At 36.5% G+C, this 24,685-nt stretch overlaps 2 protein-coding genes and 1 long non-coding RNA gene across 4 annotated transcripts; 1 reads left to right on the top strand and 2 right to left on the bottom strand.

Annotated features, from left to right (window-relative positions):
* Positions 1–3,829: 3,829 nt before the first annotated feature.
* LOC126589902 (uncharacterized) lies at positions 3,830–7,579 on the bottom strand. 2 transcript variants are annotated; one of them, XM_050255361.1, is made up of 3 exons: positions 6,898–7,579; positions 4,225–5,859; positions 3,830–3,940 (listed from the first exon to the last, which is right to left on the bottom strand). In XM_050255361.1, the coding sequence occupies exons 2-3, from the start codon at positions 5,846–5,848 to the stop codon at positions 3,927–3,929; spliced, it is 1,638 nt and encodes a 545-aa protein (XP_050111318.1). In that variant the 5' UTR covers positions 5,849–5,859; positions 6,898–7,579; the 3' UTR covers positions 3,830–3,926. The 2 variants fall into 2 exon arrangements, with proteins under 2 accessions (XP_050111318.1, XP_050111314.1); XM_050255357.1 differs by lacking the exon at positions 3,830–3,940 and having other exon boundaries at positions 4,136–5,859; positions 6,898–6,947; positions 7,194–7,579.
* Positions 7,580–9,271: 1,692 nt separating this feature from the next.
* LOC126589819 (mechanosensitive ion channel protein 10-like) lies at positions 9,272–20,197 on the top strand. The gene is made up of 5 exons (XM_050255234.1): positions 9,272–10,682; positions 16,704–16,827; positions 17,026–17,319; positions 17,961–18,163; positions 18,966–20,197. Exons 1-5 carry the CDS (start codon positions 9,469–9,471, stop codon positions 19,234–19,236), a joined length of 2,106 nt encoding a protein of 701 aa, XP_050111191.1. The 5' UTR covers positions 9,272–9,468; the 3' UTR covers positions 19,237–20,197.
* Positions 12,618–14,332, bottom strand: LOC126590112 (uncharacterized). Its single transcript, XR_007612065.1, has 3 exons — positions 13,456–14,332; positions 13,195–13,348; positions 12,618–13,097 (listed from the first exon to the last, which is right to left on the bottom strand). It is a non-coding gene; the product is annotated as an uncharacterized LOC126590112 (long non-coding RNA).
* Positions 20,198–24,685: the final 4,488 nt, after the last annotated feature.

Raw genomic sequence — 24,685 nt, 5'->3', positions numbered from 1 at the left:
GTGCATCAATATGTGACACATAATTTAGTTTGCAAATTTGGTTTAAAAAATTGGTCAACCTTGCATTACTCTAATCTTAATGTATATCATCAATTATCACAATGAGACACTCAACAACAAGACATGTAGTTGGTAAATTTAAATTCATTTATTTATTGGGTAAATTACATTTTACGCCTTCATATTTGGGATCAATTTCAATTCCTTACAACATCTTTAAAACATTTCAATTTCATACATTTACTTATCATTTTATTTCAATTTCATACATCCATTAGAAAATCTGTTAAGTTAACCGTTAAGTGATGACGTGGCAAATATGGAGTCTCAATTTGTGCTGACGTGGCTACCACATTTGTGCCACGTGGCTAAACACTTAATAACAAATTTAAAAATTACAAAAAATAATTAATAAATTAAATTTAAAAAGAGGGAAACCCATAAATCCCCTTCCCCATTCGCATTCCCCACCCCACAGATCCTCTCTCTAATTACCCTCTTCCTCCTCTCTCTCTATCTCACCTCACGTTTTGATGAGTTGCGAGACCAATGGTAATGGATTTTTAGTTGAGAGACCATTACTCTAATTAGGTTAAAGTTAAGGGATCATTGCTACAATTTACTCTAGTGAGTTGGAAAGTTAGTTGTGGAACATTGATGAGGATTAAACTCACACCAAGGTGTGTAGGAATGATAGGTTTCTGTAACTACGATAAAGCGCTATCTACAATAATCAATAAATTTGGTACATCACAACCAAGCACATCTTATTTCAATCACACTTTAAGAAATTAGGCCTAATCGGATAATCGGAAGATAGCCCTCATGGTAAAATAATTAAGATTTAAACCCTCGTGGTTTAGTCCATTAGTAAATTTAGTCCAAAAGTTAGATTTCAATTAAATGCAGGATAAAAATGTATTTTAACACATTCTTTCTTTCTATTCACATTCTCTCTTCAAGTGTAGCGAGTCTGGACACATGGCGAGGGACTGCTCTCAGGAGGTGGAGGCTATGGCGGCGGAGGCGGCTATGGAGGTGGTGGTCGTAACGGTGGTGGAGGCGGAGGTGCTTCAGGAAGCTTCTAGGAGTGCGCTGAGTCCAACCATTTCGCGAGGGAGTGCACGAACAGGGGTTGAACCAATCATTTCCACTTCACCGTCTCTCTGCATGTGCTGCTGGTCTGTTTGGTTTTTGCTTAAATAAGTCTTGGCTTCTATGAATGAAAAACTCGTTTCGAGTGTTTCAAGTAGTCATGGTTGTCAATTTTATGGTCACCTCTCTTGATTTCAATCTATGGAAATCATAAAGTAAATGATTCATTTTGGTATAGTAATTTTTCTTTTTTTAAGTGAGGATTTAGTGTTATTCTGGTAGAAAATGTGGATGTGTGGTTAGTGGTTGGATTTTGATTCATACACATTAATATTAACGAAAAAAAGAAAAAGAATTTATTTCTGCGGGTTCGATTTCAATTTCGAACTTTGTCATTCCAGAGCAACCTTTGAGTTCTTTGTGCACAGCAGAGTAATTGGAAAGCAAGTAATCAAGAACATCAGGGCCATTAAAGAAAGTAAGCAAGTAAGCAAGTAATCAAGAACATCATAGGTCCCTACAAAAACCCAGTCATGTTCCTCCGAAACAACCATATGAACTCAATCCTTGCAGGCTTTTCCTTGAGCCGATTCAAGATTTTGGCTTCCCATCGAGTAATGTCCCTCCCACCATTCTCATTCTCATTCTCATTCTCATTACTCAAACTCAAATGGCTGCTCAAATACAAATCACAGACAGAGCAGAGAGGTGAGGAAGAAGAAGATGCATATCAAAGTACATTTTTACCCCTGCATTTAACGGGAAAAATCACATTTGGATTCAATTTGCTAACGGACTACACTATGAGGGTTTAAATCCTTATTTTTTTACCATGAGGGCTAACTTACGATTACCTTACCACCACGAGGACCGTTTATCTGATTAGGTCAAGAAATTAACACCATACTCTGACACTTGGCCGAATAATAAAGGAGTTGGATTCTCTCCCCTGCTATTCAAATCCCTTTCCCTCCCCTCCTCTCACACATTGCTTTTTATCTTATTATTTCTAAAAAAAAAAATCAATAAAAGATGTTGACGTGACTTAACCTTGACCATTCAAATAGGAGAGAAGGGAAGATGAGAGAAATTAAGAGGGGAGAGAATCCTCCTCCAATAATAAATGATCGATGACACATTAAAGACTTTTTCATGGAGGAAGTATAACCAAGGAAGAAAATATCGGTGATATCGGAAATATCGGTAGTCCGAAAACACGGAAATATCGATGGAAATATCGGTAAAATATCGATATCGATAAAAATTACAGGGAAACCACGGAAATTGTAAGAAAAACTTGGAAATTTGTATTGAAACTTTGTAGGATGTTTATTTAGTCAATTATCTATTAGTTTATCACAAAAAATTGGAAGGAAATGCATTGCATGATGGATTTAACATTATCAAGTTGATTATATAGCGATCTGACAAACATTATGAGTGTAGAAAATATGTAGTAATTAATGAAAGAAGTCTAAACACACCATAATCATTTATATATAATGAATTAGTACAATATTTTACACTTTAGTACCACATAGAGTTCCTATGAGGTTCAAATTTGTCACTATCTTCATCATCTCTATGTGTAGAATGAATGTATTGTGAAGAGTAGTTATCAAATGATAAATCCCCAAAATAGTTTTGCATGTAATTGTTAATATGCCACCCATATGGATCCGAGATTGGTTGAGGTTGTCCATAAGAAAAATCATTTGAAGATTGAGGCTGGGATTGATTCCATGAGTCGCTCGATTCCATCCCAACAGGAATGGGATATGAAGGGTAGGGAAATGGTTGGTTATGAGTATAACCATAGTTACTACTTCCCAATCCAAAAGAGTCTGAAGTTCTAGATAACGAGTCATCTTCTTGACTTGACAAAATCCCTTTGCCTCTTTCTCTGCAAGTATAGTCCTTCCCTATGGCACCAATTCCTGGTCCTGCCCGCCTACTGCCATGGTCATCATCTTGTGTTGCATGCGTGAAGTTTGCCTCACCAGTGAAGGGGCTCATATATCCGGGAGGTGGTGGTCCATAATAGTTTCCATATCCACCACCACTACCTCCAGCTCCACTACCTCCAGCTCCACTATTTCCTTCATCATTCCCACCTCCGGTGGTAGGTGAGTCTCCTGATCTTGTACTAGAGCTATCATTAGTATCAGCACGATGTTGTGGTTGTGTAGGATTGGAAAAAGGTGGAATTCCAGTGTTGCTTGGCATTGGGTGCAAAAGTTCTTCGAAAGAGTCAGCGCTGCTAGATCCCACCTCCTCCTCTAATACTCTTTCTACATTTATCCCTTCATTACGTGCTTCTTCAGCAACTCTGGGAGCTGGGTTGCCTTCATCATCATCTAAATGAAGAGGTCTAATCCATTGAAAAAGTTGGTTACCCTCCGTATCATCATCTTCACCAACAATATCAAACACATCTAGTGGGTCACCACGGTCGACATGATCGATTTCTGCTTCCTTATCTCGAATTTGAAGCTTCATGTTGTAGTAGCAATAAACTAATTTTCCAAGCTACTATGAGCCAACTTATTTCTTTGCTTTGTATGGATGAGTGCAAATGTGCTCCAATTTCTTTCACAAGCTGATGAGGAAGCTGTTTGTGATAATACTTTTATTGCTAACTTTCTCACAGTTGGTGCATCGGTCCCATACATGATCCACCATTCAGCTACAATGAAAAATAATGTTGATAAGCCTAATAACTCCAACAAATTCTATTATAAACTTATAGTGAAATATGTTTATACTCACTAGGAGACATATTTGTTCGAGCAGCAACTGATGTTGGTTCTCCAAATGTTCTTCTTGCATCTTTAAACCATGTTAGCTGAATACAATAAATTGTGTTAGTTTAATCCAACAAAGTAATTATTATAATTTAAGTAATTGTGTACCTCATTTCCAAATTGGCCAACTGCTGATGATGCAGGGTCTAATATAGAGTATACATTATGTACAGCACGTATAAGGGTACCATCATCTCCAACACCGGGTCTGTATTGGTATCGGGGATTCAAATAATATGATGTTCAAAGAAACACATACTCTAATAAGATAAATAATACTTATGCAACTAAAGAAATGAATTGCAAATTATGACATAATTTATACCTGCTGCATGCAAATCGTGGTATAATGTTTTATACCATCGGTCTTCAATTATTTTTACGACCCACCTTGCACCATGTTTTCTTTCCAATTCATCCTTCACTACACGCATCAACTCATATACAGCCCCCATAGTAGGATACACTTCTGTGTCAACGATCCGTAAAACTTTGTAAAGAGGTTCAAACACTTGACACACATGTTCTGTTTGACTCCAAAAAGCATGATCAAGCACTATACTTTCCACCAAACGACCTGTATTTGAGCGGCTAAAATTGTGGTTGGCCCAATCATCACTGGTGAATAGTTGCTTCAACCCTGCTTTCTTCTTGAGTAGGCTGTTTAATGCAATATAGTTGGTGGCGAATCGAGTGGTAGCTGGACGAATAATTTCTCCTCTGCAAAATTCACGCATCTTTGCCAACAACCAACCGTGATTGTAAATATAATTAGTGATCGTTCTAGCTCTTTTGACCACAGTAGCAACATTCTCTCTCTTCCCCATTGCCTCAAACATAAGATCAATACAATGTGCTGCACATGATGTCCAAAACACATTATGATGCTTCATTAACTTTTTTCCAGCTTTGACAAATGCAGAACCGTTGTCGGTCACGACTTGGACAACATTATGCTCTCCCACCTCCATGATTACATCCCTCAATAATTTGTAAATATATTTGTAATTCTTTATATGGTCTGAAGCATCAACAGACTTCAAAAAAATTGTCTTGCCATTGGAATATACCATGAAGTTGATGATAGATAATCTGGTCGGGCCGGTCCATCCGTCACACATGATTGTGCAACCATTAGTTTCCCACTTTGACCTCAACTTGTTAACATACTCGCCAATGTCTTTATACTCCATATCCAAATATTTGTTTCTTATCTCATAGGGAGTGGGAGGTTGTACTCCAACACCGGCCTGTTGACATCCCACTACCATATTTTTGAAATGATGTGATGAAGCCTTCGCAGCAGGGACATTTTCATAGATAAAGAACTTGCTAATTAGACGCCCCATTCCCTCCTTCACATTACCTCCCTTGAAATAACTCCAAACACTCTTTTGACGTGCGTTGGATGACTTATATAAACTTGGGGCTATTGGTGGTGTTGGTTGTGATTCTCTAAGACTGCCTTCCCGTCTCATTTGTGCACCACCACTTGTCCCGGAACCTTGTCCCCTATTAGGAATTTTATGAAGGTGTTCTCTTTCCCATGCTGACTGTTTGGAGGCACGTAATGCTTGTTTCAAACTGCGTCGTTCTTCAGGTCCCATGTCATCATCACATTCGTCCTCATCGTCATCATCATCACTGTCAACCGCTTGGCCATAGACTTCTCCCCGTAGCTCAGCTCGAATATTTTCCATTCCTTGTGTCATCTTTTCCTTCTGCTGTTTTTTATTTTTTAATAATGTGCTGATGAATGCCTTCACTTCTGGGGGGACATTATCGCATCGTTGGACATTTTTTGATGGATCTAATCCACTAAGATGATACTTCAGTCGTGTCACTCCGCCACTCTTCATTACCCGACCACAATATTTGCAAATTGTGCCATGTTTGTTTCCGTCTATTGGGTCTCCATGTTCCCAAGCTGGATCACGTTTACTTGACATCTTAAATGTACCTATATTTATTTTTCATTAAAATTAGACAATTATTTTTTGATAAAAATAAGAGAACCTAAATAATAAAGTTATTCTACAGAAGAATTAAATACAAAGTAAAGAAAATGATTGTAAAAAGTTAAGTAATTATACAAATAATATGGAATAATAAAACCTAATATTAATGAATAATAATCCAATTTGATAATAATTCAATTTAATGAATAATAATCCAATTTGATAAAAAAAAAATCCTAATATAAAACATGGTGATGAATAATAATCCAATTTGATAATAATAATCCAATTTGATAATAATCCAATTTAATGAATAATCCACCAATTTGATAAAAAAAATTTCCTAAATTACAAAAAATTTCCTAAATTAAAACATGGTGATGAATAATAATCCAATTTGATAATAATAATCCAATTTGATAGTAATCCAATTTAATGAATAATCCACCAATTTGATAAAAAAATTATCCTAATATAAAACATGGTGATGAATAATAATCCAATTTGATAATAATCCAATTTAATGAATAATCCACCAATTTGATAAAAAAATTATCCTAATATAAAACATGGTGATGAATAATAATCCAATTTGATAATAATCAAATTTAATGAATAATCCACCAATTTGATAAAAAAAATTCCTAATAGAAAAGAATAATAATCCAATTTGATAATAAAAAAACCTAATATAAAAGAATAATAATCCAATTTGATAATAAAAAAATCTAATATTAAAGAATAATAATCCAATTTGATAATAAAAAAACCTAATATTAATGAATAATAATCCAATTTGATAATGAAGATGGTAAGAGAAATAAAATAATAAATAATATTAAACATATTAAAATTATCCTATGGAATAATTATACAACATTACTTAATTACTTAAAACAATTAATATTAACATTACTTAATTGCTTACAAAAATTAACATGCAAGTATTAATTACTTAAAAAGATTCACATACGAGTCCACACAAATTTATTTGTTGTTGTATAAATTACAATAATATAAATTTAAGTTTGTAAACTTACCTTAAATATTGAAGCCTTTGTGTTCAAGCTTTGGAATGGATCTGGAATGACTTTGAAAATGGTAAGGAAAATAAAATAATAAATAACATTAAACATATTAAAATTATCCTAGGGAATAATTATACAACATTACTTAATTACTTAAAACAATTAATATTAACATTACTTAATTACTTACAAAAATTAACATAATTAACATGCAAGTAATTACTTAAAAAAATTAACATACGAGTGCACACAAATTTATTTGTTTTTGTATAAATTACAATAATATAAATTTAAGTTTGTAAACTTACCTTAAATATGGAAGCCTTTGTGTTGCTTGGCTTTGGAAAGGATCTGGAATGGTTTTGAAAATGGTATGGGAAGAAGAATGTAAGTTAAAATTCGGTGAATGCCTCTGATGATGAAAGAATGTAAGTATATAACAGACATTGACACTGTTTTGCATGTGAAAGACTGTCACACGCTTTCATTATTAAAGCAGTAGTATTTGTTGTGCATGTTCTGAAATTGCAAAAAGTTCTTTGGATCATTGGATCAGAGAGGTAGACATAGGTTTGGAATGATTTGGTTTTGAATAATTTGGAGCATTGGATGCTTTTTTTTCTTAGACACCATCACTCAGACAGTCAAAAAGACTGAAGAACTCACACTCCACCACACACACACTTCGAGACCCCCCCCACCACACCACACACGCACACCACACACGTACACCACACACGGAGGTCTCTCTCTCGATCTTTCATTTCCCACTCCACTACCATATTCTCGAATCCTCTCAGTCTCTCTCTTCTCTCTTCTCTCTCTGAGGTCGGTCTAAGCCTTCGTTCTCACCGAGAAGTTCTCAGTCTTCTCCCTCCCTTCCCCTTCTCCAGTTCTTCCACACACACACAGAGACTTCATCTCTCGAATCTCGATCCTCCTCGTCCGTGTCTCCCTGTCTCCCTCTGCTCCTCCCATCTCACCCGCCCTAAACCCAGCCGTCGACACCACTCCATAACCGTCTGTGTCTCCGTGTCTCCCTGTCTCCCTCTGTCTCCGTAGTCCAAGCCGTTGACACCACTGAGGAGCACGAACTTGTCCCAGCCGTCTTGGATTCGTGAGGAAGACGATGTTCCAGGCTCCAACTTCTCTTCTTCCCCTCTATTACTTTAAATTTTTGTACAGATTTCAATTTTTCTGCATGTTGCACCTTTGTTGTACTGAAATTGATTTTAGGGATTTAGGAATTAGGGTTTCTATTTTTGTACAGATTGCGATTTATCTGCATGTTGCTTGATTTTTGTACTGAAATAGATTTTAGGGATTTAGGAATTAGGGATTCAGTTCAGTTGCTTTGAATCCAAATTTGGGGATTTAGGGAATCGGTTCATTTGCTTTGAATTTTGTACTGAAATCGTTCTTCTCGGCTTGTAAACATGTTGATTTTTGTACTGAAATCGTTCTTCTCGGAATCCTGTATTGTAGATTCAGTTCATTTGCTTTGATTTAGCATTTGGGGATTTAGGGTTTCGGATTATTTGCTCCGGCCGTGTTCTCCGATGAGTCCATACCAAATATCGCGATAGTTTCGAAAATATCGCGATATTATCGATATTATCGATAATATCGCGATATTCTGCCGAAAACAAGTTGGATAGTTACTAAAATATCGGGGTCCCAAAAAAAAGATAATATCGGCGATATTTCGCCGATATTATCGATATTTTCTACTGTGGTTATATAACTTATAGTTCATTAATGCAGTGACCATGACATGTCATTACATGTAGTGGAACTAATTTTTTGCTAACCATTAACGCTAATGAGTTTAAATCTCAAGGCATTACTGTTAACGTCAAGTCGTTGTTGGAGATAATCACGCCACATAATGCAATAATATATAGATTTACTTTAAAGAAAGTATTTGAAGTGTTTGTTTTTCGTTCGATTTTCAAAAAGTTGGTGTGGACACTGGACATAAATGCTCATCTTTCTTTACCATCTAGGACATAATGGAGAGGTTCTAAAGCGTCAAAAAGCATAACCAATTCGACAGGACGACATAGATGTTCCTTTCCTTAATTTTGCGGTGACAACAATTATTTAGTTGACTAAAATAGTTGACTGCGACATCTATAAGAACATATACACACTACTGACGTATATATGATCCAAGACCTTTTCCTTTATATATCAAAATTTGTTGACTGATTAATGTTGGTTTTAGACTGCGACATCCAATTTATAGAAGCAGTCCCTAATTTGTATTACCGGAAATGTTCACCAAAAATGTTAAAAGTAATGTTCCATAACTAAAACGTGAGAATTGCAATCTTCATCTACAATCTAGAATGAATATATATATATATATATATAGAGAGAGAGAGAGAGAGAGAGAGAGAGAGAGAGAGAGAGAGAGAGAGAACGACAGCTAGCTCCATTGATCAATGATGAGAGAACGACAGCTATCTCCATTGATCAATGATGTTTTCTTCTGAACTCTTTTATCATAGAGGAAACCCAACACATTTCCACAGCCTTCCATCCAATAATATACTTTTGGGGGTTTTTTTTGTGAGTTGAATGCAAGCCATGGAGGTCCAGAAGAGCAACACAGACCATGTAGTAGTCACCATAGACCAACCAAACCCTAAACTCAAACAGTCACCCCAGGCAGACCCTAATATTTCAATCCCACAACCCTTATCAAGTGCAAAAACCCTTAGACGCCTAAACTTTTCGAAGCCCCGGTCACGGTTTGAGGAGATTAAGTACCCTTTGCCACCAAAAACAATTCATGAATCTGAACAACTCCAGCCCTTAAACCCCTATCAGGACAACAACTCGTCCACAGATGAAGATGACGATGAAGACTGGTACGAAAATGAAGAAGACGAAGAAGAAAATAACGATGGCAAGCAAGGAAAGCACCTAAAGAGAAGGAAGAGAAAGATAAACAAGCGAGCTGTAATTGAGTGGACTTTGTTTCTCATAATAATGACTTGCTTGGTATGCTCTCTACGCCTAGATTCTCTTAAAAACAACGTGAAATGGGGTTTGGAGATATGGAAATGGTGTGTAATGGTCATGGTTATGTTTTGTGGGCGTTTAGTTTCTGGTTGGGTTGTGGGGTTTCTTGTCTTTATCATAGAGCGAAACTTCATGCTTAGAGAAAAGGTACTTTACTTTGTGTTTGGTTTGAGAAAGAGTTTCCAAAATTGTGCTTGGTTAGGCCTAGTTTTAGGTGCTTGGATGATCATGTTCCCTGACAAGCACAACAAGGTCCTCAAGAAAATCTTTTGTGCTCTTATCGCGGTGTTGATCGGAGCCACGATATGGCTGCTTAAGATCTTGTTTGTTAAAGTCTTGGCATCCTCATTTCATGTAGCCACATTCTTTGATCGCATGAAAGAGAGTGTTTTCCACCACTACATTTTGGAAGCCCTATCTGGGCCTCCACTAGACGAGGACGAAAGGGAGCTTCCACAGCGTCGTTTTCAGGCGTCGAAGTCGTTGCCTGCAAGGCTGCGAGACAAGTCTCATGCGGTTTCAAGGTCCTATAGGCGAGAAGGGTCGAGGAGGATTGACATGGAGAAACTTAGAAGGTTGAGCATGGCGAGTAGAGCAACGGCGTGGAGCGTGAAGAGGCTTGTAAACTACGTTAGGTCTTCGGGATTGTCGACGATTTCGAGAACTATAGATGATTTTGGAAATGCAGAGTCGGAGATTACAAGTGAATGGGAGGCCAGAAATAGTGCTCAAAGGATTTTCAAGAATGTTGCTAAGCCTGGTGCTAAGTAAGTTTTTCACTTTTCACTTTCCCTACCTACTATACTCTTACTTTCACTACATAATTTGCATATATAAAATAACAAATGGTGCATCCTAAGTGATTATTAGGTGAAGATAATATGATGCATGCCAACCCTCTTTATTATTTTGCTTAATCACTTCTTGTGACAATGATGGGTCATCATATATTTGAAGTGTAATTATAAATGGTCCTTTTTTTTTTAAAAAAAAAAGGTAGATAAATGGTCACTTTCTTACTTTTGCTTTTCTTCTTCTTCTTTTATTTCTATTATTTTTTTTTTATCTCCAGCAGTTATCTCCTTGATGGTCGACAGGTCGACAGGTCGACAGGTAGTTGGGTAGGTGCACTATAGAGTCACTTAACACACCTATTCATAATGTTATGATGCTTTGCCATTAGGGCACACTAAAAAAAAACTCATTTCCAGATGAAATAACTTCGTCGGATTAAATACGTGACTGTCGCCTCTTATTTTTCCGACAACGTTCTGTCAGACAAAAGTTATCGTCCAAAACTCGTCGCTCAATTATAGACCTAACATTCATGTTGTGTTTATCTTGTTTGTGTCGTTTTCGTGTCATACCCAATAATTTAACGAATCGTGTCGCGTAATACCCGTTAAAGTAAACGAGTAATATAACCCGACCTGTTACCCGTTAAGAAAAATATATTGTAAATCAATAAAAAATTTGACCCAAAAAAATGTAAAACATAATACTAAATTAGTATATACATACTAAATTTCGGAGTTGATCCTTTCATGAAAGTTGTAAAACTTTTCATTACGAGTGATTACATTTTTCACACTTCTGCAATAATTATTATTAATTTTGCACTCAAATAAAAAACATTGTTCATGAGATTTGGATGGTTTTAAAAATCTAAACGACTATGTAACCATCGTCTAAGCATTGAGGATACAATTATGAACGTTTATTATGCTTTCACATCTTTCAGACTTATACATTAATGATTATGAATTTTGTTTATTTTGAACTCCCTTAAAAATACTATTCATGAGAGTTTGTATGGTTTTAAAAATTCAAACGATCATATACCCACCCTCAAAGCATAGAGGATGCAACTACGAGCGTTTGCATATTTTTTCATATTTTTCGCACATGTAAATTAATTATTATAATTTTTTTAATGTGTTTGGTATTTTTAAATTACTTGATATTTTTATTTTTAATGTGTTTTATGATTTTTAATCTCAATCTTTACCTATAATATACTATAAAAATAAATAAATAAATAAAACTTAAATTTTAAAATTTATATGGAATAATAATTAATAAACATACATATTCATTATATCTATTGTATTTTATAGTAAGTTTTTTTTAGTTTAAAAAATTAAAATCATCAAAATAACTTTTTTCTTATCGTGTCGAAACAGGTTACCCACGTGTCACTCTCGTGTAAACCTGTTAAGGACCCGTTATTAACGGGTTATTATCATGTGACTCGATAATGACCCGATTAGTTATCGTGTTGACCCGAAAGCTGTTATTTTGGTGTCGTTTACGTGTCGTGTAAAAAATTGTCAGGTCTACTCAATTATTTACCTAACGAATAATAAACATTCATTAGACAAGTAGAGTTGGCCCGACGAAATAAAGTCTTCTGGTAAAAGTGCATTGACAGACCTGACCTAACGAAAGAAACGTGCCCGATGACATTATTTCGTCGAGTTTTCTAAAAATATAATAATTCAAAAACCATTTTACCCGACGAAATATTCATCGGGCAATTATTTGAAAAAAAAATACAAGAAATACCCGTTCAACGAAATTGTTTGTCGGGCAAAGTATTTAAACATTTTTCCAAAAAATCGAAATTTAAAAATTTAAATTAGAATTAATTAATTAATTAATTCTAATTATATTAATCTAAAAAGCTAAAATAAATCACAATATTAAAGAATTTTATTTAATTATATTAAAATAAAATATTTATAACAATTGTATCTAAAAAATACTAAACTTAGTACAACTACTAGGTGACTGCTGAGGTGGCTGGTTGGATGCCAGCTAAAGGTTCAGAAGATCAGGCTAACATTGATTGGGTTATCCCAACAATGTACAGCAGAATGCCCTCCTCTCGCTGGTGCGCATCTTCTTTAACTTCTTCGTCTTGCTGGCGCATGATCGCTAGCTCCATCTCCAACTGCTATAGTCTGGAAGACGTCCCGCTTGTAGTCTAACAGCTAGATGAAGAAGATCACCGAGGTCTCGAATTCGACGCACTCCTAGGCTAGGAAGTTCTTTGCTTTCAGTCGGCCAACCCCGTCCATCCACAACTGTAGAGATACCTCTGGATCAGATGTCAAATCCTCCGTTGACGTGTCCGATTATTGTTGGGCGATATACTCGTCCTTCTTCTGCAACATAGAAGTCTACAAAAAATAGAGTAACCAATTAAGATTATCAATCATAATTTTAAAAATTTTAAGTTAATGAAGTTTGAAATTAAAATTTGAATGGAATACTTACATGAATGTTGTTTCCATAATTAGCATGCGTATCTCCCAAGCCTCGACTTCCGAGAAAAGCAAACTCTTATAACGATGTTCCTCAACCCAAAAAATGAAGGGCCGAGAACCAGATTGATGAAGGTGCAGCTTTGCTTCTCAATTAGCCTTATTTGCTGCCAATTTTTTATGTGAATTAAAAAAAATTTAATTAAACTTAAAAAAATAAACATAAATATAAAAAACAGAAATTGAAAATTAAAATTAAAAAAAAAAAACTTACCAGAAATGCCGGGCTCTAAAAATGATTGCACAACCACTCATACTGGCCAGTCCTTTCCTTAGATTCTGGAGGTCGATTTGTAAGAGCCCATCTGGAGATGCACAAGTCCTGTAGTACATGTGCAGCTCATACTTCCACTACTTACACCACTCAACCCACACCTAGTGTATGTACTCATTCATATCCAGGTGCTCCATGTTGATGGAGAAGTTGGTTCGAAATAGACAAAAGAAACAAGTATATTAGATTAATAAGTACATTAGATAAGTAAAAGTAAAAGAACTAATTAATTAACGAAACTCCACACACTGAAATCTGTCTCATCATCTTGCCATGCATCTAAGGAAAGGTAAGCATCTTCCTTGAAGGGCAACCATGGGGCATTTCGTATAGATGATGGCACCCATATCGTAAGTCAACAAACTGTTGACTTTTGTGCTCACTTGCTAATGGTGTGAGCTATAATTGACCACGATCCTATTTTGCAAAAAGCGAGTGATTTGGTTGGAGGCCAAGCTTCTATAGATTCCCCGCACTTTGATCTTCCTTCGGGGTTAGGAGTTCTCCATCTCCCTTCGGATCCACGACTGCTTAATCGAGCTCCGCAACGTCAATAGGGTGAACTAGGGTTGGCACATGATCATGTCATCTCTAACTGTGAACATGTTTGATAGATTGTGGCACCCGCCTTGATGCATCAGAAGTACTGAGGCCGGGTGCTGACTCGACAGTGGCCGACTGGATGTCGTTGGGTATCTCTACCACTAGGTCATTCTGACCCGAAGCAAAGGCAAAGCAGTGGCCACTAGTGATCAATCGCGATGACATCTATATAAAAAAAAAAATATTGTACAATTTTCAAAAATTTCCTATAAATTTAATTTCGTTCCTACAAATTTAATTTTGTTCCTATAAATTTAATTTTCTTCCGACAAGTTTAATTATATTTATACAAATTTTACACAACCTACCCACCATCCTCTAAACCACCCCACCCCGCACCACCCTCGTCCACCACCCCGTTGCCCTCACCGTCCCCACACCCCAACCCGCACCCACCTAAACCCACCACCCACTAAATCACCCTACACCACCCCACACCCACCCACCCACGCTCGCACCACCCCCATCCACCCCAGACCCCAACCCCAGTGGCGGAGCCACTAAAGGACAAGGGTAGTCATGGGCCTATCCTGCAATGTTTTTTTCCCTTTTCTATGTATAAGATATAGCATAACCTCCTTTTATTTCTGATAAGTTTAGTTGCAATCTTGAAATTCATGAATTTGGGATTCTCTTATTCTAGTTATAATGATGTAGCTTCTTCAACGTGTTAATTACTTCACATTCATCTTTGGGTGGAGGAGATTAATTTAGGTCGAAGTTTTTGACCGTGGTAATTGAATCTAATTGTCAGGATTTATCACTTACTCTAAGAATGTTGGCTGATATTTTTCTTTGTTGGCTTGAACTTCTAGTCCATCTGCTCTTAAATATTAGTTGGATTATGTGACTATATGGTTGATGCGGTATGAGTATAATCTACCTCTATCTTGCATATTAACCTAATGGTTGATGCGGTATGATATTTTTCTGAGTTGAGATAAATAAATCGAAATACAACCAATCTATCTTGTATTTTAGGCATTAAAAAATAAAATTTCATATTTGTGAAATGCCCCCCGTGATGTAAGATCTTGGCTCCGCCACTGCCCAACCCACACCCATCTAAATCCACCAGCCCCTAAACTACCCACCTCGTCCACCCCCGCTCCCCACCCTCCCCACACCCTAACCCTCACCCAACCAAACCCACACCCACAAATCCTACAATTTCACAATCATAAATGTCACAATCATGTAACCTTACAAAAAAATTTCGAAAAAAGAGTTAGAGAAACCTTTGTAAGAGATGAGAGAGTAGAGAGAGACATTAGAGAGAGGGAGCGAGAGAGATAAAGTTCAGGATGTGCCACAAGGAGGAAGAAGATGAAGCTTCTCGGTGTTGTAACATATCAAATATTTTCTCGATAGAAGGGTCTATCGGGCAAAGGTTTAAAAGTATGACACGTGTTCCTAAACCCTAAAACATAAAATATACATTCGCACGACGAATTTTTCACTTGGCACGAAACCTTAACCTGACAAATGACACTTTGCCTATTGAACTTATTTTGCCAGGCAAAAGCCTCTGAAGAGACCAAAACATTGATTGTATTTGCCCGACAACAATTTGTATTCCTTCAAGTAAAGACTATTTGCCCGACGAATTACCTTTCGTTGGGCAAATGGTAATTTTTGGTAGTGTTGTGTTTACTTACGTTTTTTTGTGTAAAATGAAATTAGTATGAGAAGGAATGAGATATAAGATAAACAATTCCCTATATTAATGGGATACCTTCATTTTTAATATCTATCACACCCAAAACTTATGGGGCCACCTATTTCTTCATTCATCTGGTTGTTAACTAATGAATACATGACTAAGAATGATACTCATTCTTTCATTTCATTTCTTGTTAGTAAATATGCCATTAAGTTACATGGTTTAGTATTCTTGGCCAAGAGTAACAATAATTTTTTTTTATAGAAACAGTGCTCTTATTAGACGGTTTAATATAGGATAGTGCTATTCGCACACCTATTTTTATCTCCCAAACACCCTTGTTAATTTTGTCATTGATCTTTTTCAATTTATTTGATTCGATACCGAAAATTGAGAGGGTGTGTGAGGAGTAAAAATAGGTGTGTGGATAACATTACCCTTAATATATTGTTTGTCATCTAAGTTGATCTCAAATTCTTTTTAATTTTGGATGTTTATTAGACATAATATGTTTTATTGTGTGATAATCCTGGAACATAGCATGTACAAAATATATAGCAAGACAGTATTATTGGAATTACAAAATTAAATTGTTAATGATACTCAAAAAGTGTCTCGTCTTTTAAATTTTTTAAGCCTACAAAAGTATGCATTCACTAGACTTGGTTTATGATTACACTTGTTTTATATATAATAACGATTCAAATGATTATACTTGTTTTATATATAATAACGATTCAAAGGAAACTTAATGCCTCCTAATTGAGAGCTTCTTACTTATTCAATCATTCAGTCATTTTATGCTAGGTTTTTTGTTCATGAACCGTAGCCTAGATAATTGAGACCGACCAGGCTTCGATGATACAATTCTCAAAGGCTCAAAGTTCTTTTTTTTTTCCTTCGTCTGGCCGTCCTTATACAGATACATAGAAGAGGATGATTTACTACGGTTCTTGAAGAGTGATGAAATTCACACCATATTTCCTCTCTTTGAAGGAGCGATTGAAACGGGAAAAGTTACAAAGTCGTCCTTTAGAAATTGGGTGGTGAGTTTCAACATAATTCACATTTAGCAATTTCCTCACTCAATATAGCTGTTGTTGCCAAAACTTAAAGAAAGAGACATGAAACTGAATCGAATCAAAACGGCACACATTGACCTATTTAGATATACAAAGCTAATTTTATATATAGCACTACTCGTTTCCTAATAATTTTATAAAATTGGTTGACGGGTTTTATAGGTGCATGCCTATATTGAGCGTAAAGCATTGGCTCACTCCTTGAATGATACCAAGACTGCTGTCCATCAACTTCACAAGTTGGCGAGTGCAATCGTAATTGTGATCATAACTGTGGTGACTCTTTTGGTGATGGGTCTGGCCACAACTAAGGTGATCTTTGTTGTTACTTCTCAACTGCTGCTTGTGGGATTCATGTTCCAGAACATGTGCAAAACTGTGTTCGAGTCTATCATCTTCGTTTTTGTGATGCATCCATTTGATGTTGGTGATCGTTGTGTGGTGGATGGAGTTCAGGTCAGAGATATTATATACTCTACTTTTCAGATTATCTCCTGCAGGAAATTATACTAATAACCCAAACCTTTTTTCTTCAGTCATCTCCTAAGAAATTTTCTTTTATCATGCATTCCCTAATTTGGAATTTAAGGGCTCATTTGTTGACGAATAGCCCAATTGAATACATATATAGGTACGTAAAGAAGATTTTGGGGGAGTAATTTGTAATTGGACCGACTGAAAATTTGGCCAAAAAAGCTAGAAAACTTGTGGCGATCGAGAACTTTATAGGGTGTAAATACAATTTACTATGTATGATAATGACCTAAAAAAAAGGTTTTATGAGTAGGGGATGGAAAAGAAGTTAATATGAGTATTTCAAAGTTGTAAGATTTTTAAATGACATATTTCAAGTAATTATTTGAAAATTCTTCGCATATGCCTATTGATTAGTTCATGTAGTGTATTCCTAATTCCTCATATCTAACTTTTTATTATCTATTTGTTCATTGCTATGCCAAATCCGTTGGAATTTACCCCTTAGTGAACAAATTAAGTAGCCCTAGCAATACTAACATTGCATAAGGAGTATTGCTATTGGTCTTGTTATTTATTCCTCTTGGATGAAATAATAACGTTCAATGCTTATTTTTATGCAGATGGTTGTAGAAGAGATGAACATTTTGTCAACCGTTTTCTTAAGATACGACAATGAAAAAATATTTTACCCCAATTCTGTGCTTCTTACAAAGCCTATTAGCAATTTCAGAAGGAGTCCAGATATGGCTGACAGTATTGATTTCACAATTGATGTCTCTACTCCAGTTGATGATGTTTCTGCACTCAAGAAGGCCATACAATTGTAAGCAACCCACGTCATCCACCTTTCATATTTCCATTTTTGACTTGTTAAATTGCTTGCATAACCATGAAATGATCAAGCTAATAAAATACACACTGATTATAAAAGCTATTCTAGTGATACCATTTTTTTTTTTTTTTTGAAAAGAAGTTAGTGTTTCATTACTAAGAACATCTAATTCAAACACAATAAGTGCCATATGGGATCATTTTTATAATAAGTGCCTATGTAATGTGTAAACCCTTCACTATTAATGAGAACTCCTCTACCCCATGGACTTAGCCAAACTTAGGGTGAACTACGTACATCTTGTGTTTGCTTTCCTGTCTCTATCTCTTTACGTATTATCCTCAATGGGTGACCGGAGCAACCAAACTTGACACTTTACGTTATTCTAAAGTTTCATTGATTTTGTGCACCAACAATGATAGATTAGTAATTTTCTCTATATAAAAATATTAAAAAAAAAATTAAGAAAAGTGTTATTGACACTTCAAAAATCGCATTCTACACTCCTCACAAGTGTATTTTTCTTTCTAAATATAGAAAGTTTTGGAGTGTAGAATGAGAACTTTGGAGTGCCAATAACAATTCCCAAAATTAAACTCTTTCACATTTCTTGCTAAATTCTCTCTTCCATATTTTTTTTTCACGTGTGGAATTGCTACTATTTACTGCGAAAAGTTACAGTAGAACACTTGGCACACACTGATAGGTGGCAATAATACTACAATGTCACTACATTTTATATATATGTTGAGGAATTATTTTTTGGTTAAAAATGCTCATGGAATTTGTGCAGATATATTGACAGCAAGCCAAAGTATTGGTCCTCAAAACACTCAGTCATAGTGAAGGAGATTGAGAATGTGGACAAGATGAAAATGATGCTGTGTGTTCAACACACCATGAACCATCAAAATTATGGGGAAAAGAGTGCTCGAAGATCAGAGCTAGTGTTTGAACTGAAGAAGATTTTCCAAAATCTTGGCATAAAGTACCATCTTCTTCCTCAAGAAGTAAACCTCCCGCAATTCAACGCAAGCAATGAGAGGTTAACCATACCTTCTTAATCACTACCATTTTCCATGGGGAGCCTGCAAATTTACCCGCACTTCACTATGTTAGACTTGCATGTCGTTTGTATGCCAAACTTAATCAAGCAAACATGAGAGATACAACTAATGGGGTTTTCAAGCAGTTGAAGTTTTAGTTTAAAAATTATTTGAATGTGTTTACTGTAAAAGGAAGTTGTTGTGTTTTCATTGCACTACAGTAATGCTTATTAATACCATCATGAGGTTGGGAGTTCAGTTTCTTGTGAAGCACACTATGAAGTTGCTGGTGGAAATTTATGGTAGTAGGAGATGGTAATTTAGCTACCACGAGGAGGGATTGGGCTTGATGAAGTTGGCAAATTGGCAGACAAGAATTGGTAATCAAGTATCAACATAGTAGCAAATGAAAGACAAAAAGCAATCCTGTCACCGCAGTCTTGGAGTCAAGAAGAAGAGAAATTGCTTACTACGAAGATGGATACTGCCGGTATTGGAAACGAAGGCTAATGCGCATAGTGCACCAAATGGTGTGCTGTTGCCCTAGATGCCGACGAAGAAGAAGACCGCTGTACAAAGCCTACATGTTGGATAAGAAGGCTGCACTAACGTGCACACTGCACAAAAAACGGTGCAAGTGCTGTTCGAGTCGTTAACAAGACGTCAAAAGACCCCTCTCGTATGCAACTCCATGGACACTCGCTGGGTCTTCATGTCGTTGAACTCACTTAATAAAATGACTACAAAATTAGTTCAAGTCCCGTACACGGGTCACGCTAGGGGCCAAAGAAATTGCGTACAAGAAACTAGGAGAGCAACAGCAGAAGATGTAAAACAACAGAGAATGTTGTAGAGTATAGATCGTAAGATTAAGAGATTCGGAGAGAGAAAGAGAGCCTGAGGAAGAAGAAAGAAGTTTCTATTTCTGTAATGATTTCTTACATATACAATTGATTTATATATCTTTAGACTTGCTTAATGACTAAGCAAACACCCAACAACCTTATCTACAACTTAACAACCTTATCATTACAAACTCCCTAATCTATTGCCACATGACACTTAATAAAACCATTGATTCCATATTGTTATCATCCCCTCTCAAGCTTAGGAGAGGAAGGTCCAAGCTTGAGATCGCAACAGTGAGTATGAAACAATGGGGATGAAAAACTTTTAGTCAGTATATCAGCAAACTATTGATTAGGTGAAACAAACTACATACGCAGAAGTTGTTTAGCCACCATTTCTCTAACAAAGTGCACATCAATCTCAATGTGTTTGGTCCTTTGATGCATGACTAGATAACAAGTAAGAGTAATAGCAGATAAATTATCACAAAACAATGTAGAGGGAGTAGGTACAAAGATATGCAGAAAGGCAAAGCAATTGCCTAATCCAATCAATTTCAGCAACAGTAGAAGTGATGACTCTATATTTTGCTTTAGTAGAAGACCTAGAGACTGTGTTCTGTTCCTTGGAGGACTATGAAGTAGGATTAGACCCCAAAAAAACTACCAATTCAGTTGTTGACCTTCTGTCATTAGGGTCCCAAGGACTCTAGCCTAGCCAACATCACTAAATGCATGTCCATCGAAAGCACCTTTAACAAATTGAATACCATAAGTCTGTGTACCTTTCAAATGCATAAGGATTCTTTTGATAGCAAGAAAATAAGATTCCATAGGACAATGCATAAACTAACAGACTTGGTGAACTGAGAATGCAATACATGGCCTGGTGAAGATAAGATATTGAAGAACCCCTACAATACTTGTGTACAACTCTTAATTGTTAAAAGGTTTCCCATCATCATTTAACAACCTATTGTATGGCAAACAAGGAGTAGCACATGGATTTGCAGTTCCATTCAATCTTTACAAGCAAATTAGAAACATATTTGGCTTGAGAAAGAAACAAATCATCAGAATTCTAAGTAATTTGAATCCCAAGAAAGTAATACAATGGTTCCAAGTCTTTAATATCAGCTTCCTTGGTTAGAGCACTAATAACCTCAGTGACTGCAACAATGGCACTACCTATGATGATAATACCATCTACATAGAGAAGAATGATCACAACAAACTGTCAAACACATTTCTCAAATAAGGAAAGAAAGCCCAGAAAAGAAAGAAAACTAGTAAACCTTTCATTCCAAGCCCTTGAGGCTTGTTTTAAACCATAAAAAGACTTATGTAACTTGCAAACATAAGTAGACTTCTGAGAATCCACAAAGCCTAGCGGTTGTCCTATATAGACCTCTTCTTGTAATATTCCATTAAGGAATGCATTTTGGTGATAGTGACTGGCTGAATTTGTACTCTTGAAATTGTGCCAAGGATGCTCGTCGGAGTGTGTGCCCAACAGTGAATGCACACTTGCCAGTGGACCTAGGTGCGAGTGAAAGTTTCTCTGCACACTGAAATGAGAGAAAACATTATCTCAGGGCCTAGGCGGGAGTGAACACTACCATAACGCTCAGTTTGTGGCTAGTTGAGTGGTCGTTTATTGGCAAGCTGCTAGAAAGAAACGTAGTCGCCTACCCTCATCCTACTTTGGGATACCTCTTCAAAGTGCACTGAGTCTTGATGTGCTACAGGAGCTGATTCACCAAAGTTATTTGTTGTGCGAGGGCGCTTGTCAAATCTGGACATGTCGAGACAGGTTTTGTTCACCATTCAGGTGGAAGAGCTTGGATGGCAAGCGTCTCCATGAGTAATGGAAGTGTAATGGACTATAGGTGCAAAATTCTAGCCGGGACGGGTCAAATATGTGAAAAAATAGGTGGGGTCTATCCAACCTTAGCCAGTCTGGGAACGTGAAATCGGGTCGATTGAACCGATCTGGGAAGGTGGAACCAGGTCATTGAACCATTCTGGGAACGGTCTGGAGTGACAACTGGGCTACTAAAGCGGGTCAAGGTGAAGGTACGGGTCAACCCACCTGGTTGACTATTAGGGTGGGTGCCATAAGCTGGGCTGTGTATCAATTGGGCCTGTCTGGCCTGTGGGATAGTCCACCCCTTTCCTGGGCTTGCGTTGTCTACGGTGTATTATAGGCCTTGCATAAAGCTCCAGTTTGGGCTGCCTCTCGCGCCTGGGCATGCAGCTCATGGGCTGCAACTATTATTGTTTCTCCATTGTGGCCTTCTGGCCCTGGTTTACTACTTGGGCAGTCCTTGTGGCCACTGGATCCGCACCCTGAGCCACTGCAGTGGAGGTGTTCCGTGGTGGTAAGGTTGTTGTGTTGAGCCTCAAGGAAGGACAACGTGGGGCCACATTGTGATCTCCATTGTCTAGTCTATATCCTTGAACGTAGGATGTTCCGTTCGTCGTGGTCTTAAAATTCCCGCCATCATATTACTTTCCCATGGCTATTCAAAGAACTTATAAAAATTTCTAGGAATAGGAACATAAGATGTTCCATTTGACGTGGTCTTAATCCTATCTTTGATGACTCACGAGCAAGGAGTTTTGACCAGTCGTAATCTGCTGCTTGAACTTCCAGGGATGCTGAGCTGTGCATGGGAATATTTGTGTGCCCTGCCCATTTAATGAAGGCAATCTTGTCTTCTTCAGGGTAAAGTCCATGTGTCATCTCTAGGATTTTTGAGATTATTTTTGGCTCCACATCAATGAATACTTGACAAGTTATCCATTTTTATTTGTTATATTTATCTTTTATTATTTTTATATATCTTTATAAGACGATTGTACTAGGATTGATGGTCTAAATTGGAAGGAGAGAACGTATGTTTTGAGTTTGATTTTTTATTTTTTAAATAGATGTAAAGATAAATTTACATGGTGAATTTGGTATATGAATGTAGTTTAGATAGTAAATTTAAGTGTAAAGAAATGTAGATTTTAATTAAAAATAGTACGAGTGAAATGGATAAACTAGATATAAAGCGATGCTACATGGATTCAAATAAAAAAATTTCTTTTCAAAACGTAAAAAAAAAAAAAAAAAAAAATAATTGTACATAAAATCACTCTCCTAGTAGAAAATTAAATAAATGAACAAATGAATCTTGAGATTTTGTTTAAATATAATTAGTGAAGAAAACATACAACAATTCTTCTGTAGCAATAGTAAACTTGGATTATTGATATACCGGCTTCGACTCAAGGAAGCGAAAAATCTTCTTTTTTATTTTTTTTTATTTTTGAATTTATTGTTTGAAATATCTCAACAAAACTCCAACCAGCTCATTTCTGGAAAATCCAAAACCATCCTGACTTAAATTCTCTTTTTTTTTTTGGCAACTTGGTCCTCTCACTCTGTGGCGGCGTGGCCATGGCCGCGCTTTCTCACCGTAACCCGTACTATACTCACCACAACTGCAACAAACCACTCCAAACAGTCCAAGCAAACTGAACAGTTGCAAAAGGAAGCCTACCGACAATGACGAAGCTTACGCCGCAGTTCCTCCCCAGGTTCAAAATCTCCTAAAGCGCTAAGCAAGCCCTACTGCATCCCAATCTTTGGCTCCATAAGACCTCAAGCCGAGAACAACCCCTGGCTTACCAAACGTGCATAAGCTCGTCAAGCAACGCAACTGGGTTGAAGCCAACGAAGTCCTGAGCGTGTGCTGGACGACAGCCGGAAAGGCAGGTTGATGGTGAACAACTGATGTAGCAAACCAAGACTTGGAATTAGATTATCGTTTAAATATTATTTTGGATTAAGTACCTAAAACTCCCCAACTTTTTAGTGTCATTCCAAATTGGTCTCAACAGTTTTAAATATTTCAAACTAGTACCCAACCTATTAAAAATGCCACAGCCATTAAGCCCCAGTTAATTTTTCAAACATAGTTTATATTCAAAACTCACCAACAAGGTATATCATGGTCAACATTAATATTAGTTGACTCAAAATCTAAATTTCAAACATAGATTATATAATAAGGAACCCAATGATCAAACTGTATTGAATATGGTGCTGACCGCGACATGGCAATCTATACCATTTCCACAACATTCATGACATTCTTCTTAATGTTGGCGGCTTGAGTTGTAGGGTGGAGTTGGTGGTCTTGCATTGGGTTTGGAGGTGATGGCCTGATGGTGGTGGTGGTGACATTAATTGGTGAAGGCTATGCTTCCTTGACCTTCTATTGTTTTTGGAGACATAGTAATCTTTAGTTAATTTAACAAAGTTTTAACTGGGACTTAACAAATGTGACATTTTCAATAGGTTGGGTACTTGTTTGAAATGTTTAAAAAAATTGAGATTAATTTGAAATGACACTAAAAAGTTGGGAAGTTTTAGGTACTCAATCCTATAATTCTTAGGGTGAAGTGCCGATTTAGTCCTTGAACTATCATCTCAGTGAAAATTAGTCCCTGAATTATTTTGTGGTAAACTAAGTACCTAAATTCATTAAAATTGCTAATTTCATCCCTACTATTATATTCAAAGCTATTTTATCCAATTTTTCGTCAACTTAAGTCACACTTTAGAG

This window comes from Malus sylvestris, chromosome 2 (genome assembly GCF_916048215.2).
Source record: "Malus sylvestris chromosome 2, drMalSylv7.2, whole genome shotgun sequence".
NCBI classification, from domain to species: Eukaryota; Viridiplantae; Streptophyta; class Magnoliopsida; order Rosales; family Rosaceae; genus Malus; species Malus sylvestris.
Note: the sequence above shows the minus strand (reverse complement) of the source record. Positions and strands in the feature narration are given on the sequence as shown.

Excerpts from the sequence above, each read along its gene's own strand:
- LOC126589902 (XM_050255357.1), bottom strand. The coding sequence starts at position 5,848 with ATGTCAAGTAAACGTGATCCAGCTTGGGAACATGGAGACCCAATAGAC.
- LOC126589819 (XM_050255234.1), top strand. The coding sequence starts at position 9,469 with ATGCAAGCCATGGAGGTCCAGAAGAGCAACACAGACCATGTAGTAGTC. Across the intron at positions 10,683-16,703 it reads GTTGCTAAGCCTGGTGCTAA|ATACATAGAAGAGGATGATT; the intron begins GTAAGTTTTTCA and ends GTCCTTATACAG. Across the intron at positions 17,320-17,960 it reads GTGTGGTGGATGGAGTTCAG|ATGGTTGTAGAAGAGATGAA; the intron begins GTCAGAGATATT and ends ATTTTTATGCAG.